The 7,972-nt window shown below is 53.9% G+C and overlaps 1 protein-coding gene across 1 annotated transcript in view; it reads right to left on the reverse strand.

Annotated features, from left to right (window-relative positions):
* The window catches only part of EPS15L1 (epidermal growth factor receptor pathway substrate 15-like 1), an 86,171-nt gene that overhangs the window by 74,748 nt on the left and 3,451 nt on the right, over positions 1-7,972 (reverse strand). The window contains exons 3-5 of the mRNA XM_011980630.1: positions 7,394-7,627; positions 3,608-3,765; positions 127-373 (exon numbers count right to left, since the gene is read on the reverse strand). Of these exons, the coding sequence (XP_011836020.1) occupies positions 127-373; positions 3,608-3,765; positions 7,394-7,627 (639 nt within the window). The remainder of the gene's footprint in view (positions 1-126; positions 374-3,607; positions 3,766-7,393; positions 7,628-7,972) is intronic.

Here is a 7,972-nt window from a genome sequence, read left to right on the forward strand (position 1 = left end):
TGTCCTGTTAGTACACAGGGTGAGGTAGCCAAAGTGCCAGCCCCCGCCTGGGGAAATACCTGGGCAGCCAAGCCACCCTCCCAGGGGCCCCTACTGGGGAAGGAAGGGACCACAGGCAGCACCCACCACCAATTGTGGGCTGTGTGCCACCAGTGCCACCTGGTGGCAGGCGGCGGGAAGGGATGTGAATACCCCCCGGGCGTGACCAGCACTCACCGGGCCGGGCGTGCCTCTCTCTGAGGGCGGGACCATGTCTGGCGAGAGGACTTGAGGGGGGTCGATGCCTTTACTGACCTTCTGCTGAATGAAATACATAGCTAACGCGAATTGGTCTTTGCTTAACTTCCCCGTTTGCCTCGTATCGGCCAGGGCCCTGGGAGAAACGTGGGGATGCTAATTACACATCACAGGCTCCGACTCAGCCTGAACACAAGTCACCGATCCCATGCTTTTCAAAAATCACAGTGACGAAAACAATGGCAGGGCACAGTGGCAAGCCCCAGCTCCTTTCCTACTTCACATCTCCTTCCCAGAAAGTGGCCCGGGGGTTTCCCACTCCCAGCGTCCCCCAACCGAGGAGGGCTGTTGGGGCTGGAGAACCCTGAGCCCCTGCCCCTGGGCTGAGGAGCCGACCCCTTGGGAAACCTCACTAGGGCTAAGAGATGCAGCTGCCTCTTCCTTTGGTTTATCTCGTGTGTGGGGCAGGTTCTGATGCCGCATGCGTGGAGTAGACCAGCCCTTCCGTGGAAATGGGTGTGGAGACCAAGCATCCACACGCGGCTCTGGGTCATCTGAATGGCCCCGGTCACTGGCCTTCAATGGGGGTGACAGCAGCACTTTGGGGTGTCATCATGATGAAGGAAGAATCAGCAATGACTCTCTTTCCTTGTTATGAACAGAATGTTTATGTCCCCCCAGATTCCTATGTCCAAATCCTACCCCTCAATGGGATGGTGTTGGGAGATGGGGCCTCTGGGGGGCGATGAGGTCATGAGGGTGGAGCCTCATAAGTGGGATTAGTGCCCTTATTAAAAAGGCTCCAGAAGGCTCTCTCTGCTTCTTTTGCCATGTGAGGACACAGCGAGCAGGCGGCCATCTACAAACTAGGCAGTGAGCCCTCACAAGACACTGGATCTGCCAGTGCCTGGATCACGGACTCCCATCCTGCAGAGCTGTGAGAAACGTCTGTTTCTAAGCCACTCTGTCTGTGGCAGTTTGTCACAGCAGCCCAATGGACTAAAACACTCCTCTTGTGCCCAAATGAGGCTGCCACAGGGGCATGGCTGCAATGCACAGGACAGTCCCCCACAACTAAGCATCCTCTGCCCACATGGCTCTTGGATGTCCTGAAAGATAGGCCAAGGCAGCATTTGAATAGCAGCACACAGTGGTTCCATGGAACTGAGGTGACAGGCTCCCTGACACTCATAATCAAGGAGCCAGCCAGGGCCGGTCATGGTGGCTCACGCCTGTAATCCCAGCACTTTGGGAGCCAAAGTGGGCGGATCACCTGAGGTCAGGAGTTCGAGACCAGCTTGGCCAACATGGGGAAATCCCGTCTCTACTAAAAATACAAAAATTAGCCGAGCATGGTGGCCTGTAATCCCAGCTGCTCAGGAGGCTGAGGCACAAGAATCACTTGAACCTGGGAGGCGGAAGTTGCAGTGAGCAGAGATCGCACCAATGCACTCCAGCCTGGGCAACAGAGTGAGTCTCTGTCTCAAAAAAAAAAAAAAAAGGCGGGGGAACCAGCCAGGAAAGGAAGGAAAGGACCCTTGTTGATCAAGGATAAGGCCTTGGGGTCTGTGAAAAATGTCTTCCCTCACCCATGCCACCCTCTCAACATGGGACCTCCTTTCCCACCTCGTGTGCAGTTATGGCAGAAGCCGTTATGGCAGAAGCTCCCCCCTCTACCAAAGAGAGCTGGGACAGTACTAACAGACTTATTTATGCCCAAATGCGGTGCGTGAACAGAGTTGCGGAGAATGAGCAGATTTCAAGGAACATCGCTGATAAAGGCTGCTTTAAAATGCCTAGTTGTCCCCACAGTTGGAGGCCCTGACGATTTCACACTGCCACTATCTCTCCCCAGTCTACCCCTGCGGGCCCCAGCCTGCTCATGGGCTGCAGCTGCCTCTCCACTCCCGTCCCTTCTCTGCTCCGGCCATCTCTCAAGGAGCATGGGGTCCGAGGCCCACCTGTGGAGGGTTCTGAGAGAAAAAGGGCTTGGGGGTGGCTCAGTCGGCGGCCATCCGGCTCTGACACCACATCCTGCTCTGCTGACCTGTATGGTGGCGGCCATCGCAGGGACAAAGCCTCCATCTTCATGCTCCCCCTCCTTCCAGTCCCTCCTAGGAGGTGTGTCGTCTACACTGGGTCATGGCCCCGCCCCGGGCACCCACAGACACATCTTTCCTTGTGGTTGTTTATTCAAGAGCCCAATTATCCTTTCCTTTCCCTTTGCTGCCTGCATGGAATGACCTCTGAGTTCCTTCTTTTGATCCAGGTGGATTCATGATTTCCTGTGTCATTTCCATGTCGTTACATCATGTACCAATTGCAGCATGCATTATAAATTACTTTCCCTCTACTGCCCCCTGGACATGACAGTCAGGGTGTCAGGGCACTAACCAGGAATTGTGTGTATGTTGGTTTCAGAGTTAAAGGGGACACTGTTTTTGTGGTTTCTAAAAGGGACAGTGGATCCGAGGCAGGTGAGACCCATTGTCCCTAGCCAGTCGGAGGTGGCTTGGCCGTTTGGGTGATGACTCTGTGACAGCTGGTTCTCAGGCTCCCACCTCACAGTATGGACATCTGTGAATTACCACTAAGGACAGTCATTTCCCCCAAGCCACTAAGTAACATCCTGAATTTCACTGCTCTACTTGGAGGGATTTGCCTCTTGAGAATTATCCAACAATTCTCTCCTTTTGATAGCTTCCAAGTGAAGCCTTCTCTAAGGCCGCAAAGTTCTGAGCAACAAGCTCAAAAGTGACTTCAGCCCTGGCCAGTGGCAAGAGAAGTGCCCCAGCCCTATAAAGTAGGCTGTGTCCAGCCCTGGGGGAAAGTGGGGGTGAGGCCGACTCCTCAACTGGGCTCTGAGGTGCAGAAAGGGTCTCCCTGTGCTCACCCGCCTGCCGGGAGCCAAAGCACTGGCCTTTCCAGAGCAGGGCCTCCCACAGGAGGCTGCTGTAGCCCCCATCCCCGTCACCACCCCCTAGGCCATTCTGCTAGAGGCTCCAAGACCCTGCTGCCCACACCTCCGGAAGGCAGCTGTGGCAAAGGCCAGGCCTCCTGCTAGAACCAGTATCATGGCCAGCAAGAACAGGGCCCAGCTGTGTGAGCAGATGGCCTGGGAGCTCTTGAGAGGGGCCAGAGGGCCCTCCTACTGGAAGACAGTGAACTGACCAGCATGGAGCATGGGCTTCAAGCCTTGGCACATGCACATTGCTCAGCCTCTGTCAGGCCGGTGAGAATAAAGGACACCAGACACAGTGGAAGCCTGTGACAAGCTGGAAGGGGCCCCCTGACCACCACCCTCCACAGTCTTCACCCATAGGCCCCCTGGAGCAACCCACAGCCACGACTGCCACTCGTCCGGCCTCACCATATGTGTGCTAGAAGGTTCTGGGTGAGGCCCGAGTGCATGAAGATCTCCTTCACCTCCTGGCCACTCACGTAGCCGTCCAGGTCCAGATCGGTCTTCAGGAATATCTCATCAAATCGCATCTTGTCTGCCACCGGCACCACCCAGTTCACTGTTGGCTGAAACAGTTTTTGGCAAAACAGTTAATCTGGAAGCTTTTTATGACCCCCAGACACATGCTTTTTGATGATGGGGCGATTAAAGCACTTCCATGCACATTTGGCATCAAACTCTCCTCACTTCCATGAGCTGAGGGCAGATGAGATCCTCGTTCTGTAACTGGCTAAACTGAGGCTGAGACAGGTTGAGGCTGGCTCTGTGAAGCTCACCCAGATGCCAGTCTGTACCTCTCTCCACCCCATCACCCGCTCTGCTTGTCCATCTACCCTGCCACCTAGGGCGTGAGGGAGGCTGTGATCTTCAGGGGATGGGTTCAAACATGCCAGGAAAGATCCCCCTGAGCACCCACTTGGAAGGACTGTCCCCGGAGAGCCGGCCCTGCCACATGCCAGCCTCCCTGGTCCTCCCACTCTTCGTCCCCCAGAGGCTGCCCTACAGGCAGCCAAAGTGTCCCATCCCAGGACTCTGTAGACCACTCTTCTATGTCCCTGACCCCGCTCCTGAGACAACAGATACCCCCAAGCTGTCAGTGCAGACACACCACTTACAGGTAACAAATGAGACCCCATTATCCAAGAGGGCCGCCACCCACGAGGCCCCGCCAACATTCATGCACTCCCAACCCCGCCAGGGCAGACGGAGCCACGAGCCCAGTGCAGCTTGAGGTTCACAGCCCCGGGGCTGGGCCACCTGCTGCACCTGTGGCCCCTCTCACCGCCGGCTCAGTTAACTTGAGAGAGGCAAACGCCATCATGGGTCAACCAGGGCCCGGTCACCTCCTGGTTCAGAGGCATCGAGGCCCCTCAGGCACTCGGGCAGGCCTCTTCCGTGGCCCACTCCGCCTGCATTACCGCGGGCCTTCAACAAACCCACCACACCACAGTTCACAGCATCTGTGTCCTGAACTTTAGACATGCTTTTCCTCTTCCCGTTTTTTTTTCTTTTAACTAATATTTATACAAATCACTCCTTTTAAACAATCTCGTAATAGCAATGAGAATCAATACCTGATTGAATTATCTAGATGATGAGGAAGTGGAGAGAAAAAGGACAGGCAAATGTGGCTGGAGGGATCGATTGTTCCTCCTCCACACATCAACTGTACAAAAAGCTGCAACCCACTCCTCACCTTCAACGAATGCCATGATGCCTGAAACTGCCACTCAAAGTCATTCCTCTTAGTTATGAAAGGATTTCTTAGGCCGGGAGCGGTGGCTCACGCCTACAATCCTAACACTTTGGGAGGCCAAGGTGGGTAGACAACCTGAGGCCAGGAGTTTGAGACCAGCTTGGCCAACATGGTGAAACCCTACTTACTAAAAACATGAAAAATTAGCCAGGTGTGGTGGTGGGCACCTGTAATCCCAGTTACTCAGGAGGCTGAGGTGGGAGAATTGTTTGAACCTGGGAGGTGGAGGTTGCAGTGAGCTGAGATTGTGCCACTGCATTCTAGCCTGGGCGACAGAGCAAGACTCTGTCTTGGGGGAAAAAAAAAAAAGGATTTCTCAAAGAGTTATCACAGTGTTGACAACCCAAAGATGTCCATAGGATTGGGGAGAAGGGACTCCTGGTCAAGACTGGGAAACAATGGTTAAACTCATTTACTCTTCATGAACAAGTCTCCTGTGATGTCCAAATCTAACGGGCTCCTGATATCAACTCGGGGAATTCAGAAAGCAAGCTCGGGAAACAAGGGATACCATGTGACCCAGATCAGCTTAGTTCAGGGGTTTCATGTAGCAAGTATGTGTGATGAAGTACAGCAAGGACTTGATCAAACAATTTATCAAAATCTATGGAGCTAGGCCAGGCACAGTGCTCCTGCCTGTAATCCCAGCACTTTGGGAGGCCAAGGCAAAAGGATCCCGCAAGCCCAGGAGTTCAAGACCAGCCAGCATAACACAGCAAGACCCCATCTCTACAAAATAAATAAATAAATAAATAAAATTAGCTACGCGTGGTGGCATCCGCCTGTCCCAGCTACTGGGGAGGCTGAGGTGGAAGGATCACTTGAGCCCAGGAGGTTGAGATAGCAGTGAGCCGTGATTGCCCCATTGCACTCCAGCCGGGGCAGCAGAGCAAGATCCTGTCTCTTATATATTTAAAAAAAAAAAAAAATCTGTAGATCTAATTCAAATGATGAGAGTTCAGATGGCAAGAGCAACCTGACTTTTACTTGTTGGCATTGTACTATGTAAATTTTGTGAGCTGCCTCAAGTCTGGTGGACATAAAGATGCCAACAAATGAATTCTAATAAGAAATGGGCTTGCTGCCTTTAAGTCAAGGGGCTACAGCAAGCTAACCTCAGAAGCCAGGGATCACAAAGAGGTAATGGGAGTCAGACAAGCTGAGCTGTGGCAGGACATAGAAACAAGGGGGGTTCTGTGTCCCACGGGTCCAAAGAAGAAATTACGTATGAAATTGCGGCTCTGGGATGACAAGAGTCCTAATAATATTTGCTGGACAAACAAAAGGAACTCACTGCCTGATTTCTGGGGCCTCAGGGTAGGTCAGCAGCAAGATTCTGGTGCGAACTTGGCTGTAAACCCAACACGGGGCAGCCTTGCCCGTGGAGCTGGCTCTCCCAGTGAGGGCTGGGCTTTAAGGCCAGCTCAGCAGTCACAGGTCCCAAGGGAAGCAGATCAGACCCTGGTGGCTGGAAGTGGCTTCACTCAAACCTGGCATGAGGGCAAAATCGGGTGGCCCTTGGGGGCCCCAGACAAGAGTGTTGCTGGCCTGGAGATGAGGAAGGTGGAGTGCAGGGAGCATGTGAACTGTAGGCCCCCAGAAATGCTGGTTTTCATGACTGTGATCCTACCAGTGACGTCCTCGGGGCAGGAGCTATACCCTCCCACCCCACCCCAACAGGGGCCACTGGTAAAACCAGTCTAGTCAGAGGGTCTCGAGAAAACCACCAGAAGATCACCAGAGAGGCGGGTTATGAAGCTGGGTGACCTGTGCCTGCCAGTGAGTTTGGCCCCACTAGCTTCCTTGCCAGTAAAGCACCTCCCCAACCTGACCTTCAATACTTAATAAGAACTCTTGGCAAGAGCTCTGCAGACACAGGCTGGGCACAGTGGCTCACACCTGTAATCCCAGCACTTTGGGAGGCCGAGGCAGGAGGATCACTTGAGCCAAGGAGTTCAAGACCAGCCTGGGTAACATGGAGAGACCTCATCTCTATTGAAATAATGAGATAAACGAATACTTTTTTTTTTTTGAGATGGAGTTTCGCTCTTGTTGCCCGGGCTGGAGTACAGTGGCGCGATCTCAGCTCACTGCAACCTCCGTGTCCCAGGTTCAAGTGATTCTCCCGCCTCAGCTTCCCGGTGGCTAGGATTACAGGTGCGCACCACCACGCCCAGCTAATTATTTTTTGTATTTTCAGTAGAGGCGGGGTTTCACCATGTTGGCCAGGATGGTCTCGATCTCCTGACCTCGAGACCTGCCCACATCGGCCTCCCAAAGTGCTAGGATTACAGGCGTGAGCCACTGCGCCTGGCTGCAAATATTTTTTAAAAACATTTCATCACAAGCTTGACCGCTCTGGGGTTGCATGTTAAGAACTCCCAAGAAACATCCTAATGTGCTCTGAGAGGGGACTGTGCCCACTGAGGGCTCCATACCTGTGTTTGCTTGAGGCTGTGCTTGGGGGACAGGCTCCCTGTGCTGTTGAGGCTGCTGACGCTGCCGTGGGATGGCGTGGAGCGGAGGCTGTCTTTTGGTGGGGGGCTGGCGGGCAGGACAGGGACGGCGCCAGGGAACACAGTCTTCTTTCTCTTGGAGGGGGGGATGAGGGACGGGGGCAGGGCGGAGGGCACGGGCTCCTTCTCCAGGGCTCGGTACACCAAGTGCATGGCCTGCGGGTGCAAACGACAATGGCGCTGAAGGGACAAGGCTGGGGCCGGGCACCACCAAGAGAAGGCAGAGGGCAGCCCTTTTGGGGGCTGCAGTGACAGGACAGACACTCTGTGAGGACGCTCCCAAGCTGACCAGAGGGAAAAAACAATCATTCCAGATGAGTTATCTTTTATGTGTAACTTTCCGAGACATGTGTTGAATTATTCCTTGAGACTGAAATGCACACAGAAAGAATTCAATCAAGCCAGACTCGGTATGCATCCCTTCACCACTCAGGGAGGCCACCGGCTCCAGGGCTGGCACCTTCCCAGTACTGATTTGGAAGTCTAAAGACACCAGAAGAG

Source organism: Mandrillus leucophaeus, unplaced genomic scaffold (assembly GCF_000951045.1).
Source record: "Mandrillus leucophaeus isolate KB7577 unplaced genomic scaffold, Mleu.le_1.0 Scaffold215, whole genome shotgun sequence".
NCBI classification, from domain to species: Eukaryota; Metazoa; Chordata; class Mammalia; order Primates; family Cercopithecidae; genus Mandrillus; species Mandrillus leucophaeus.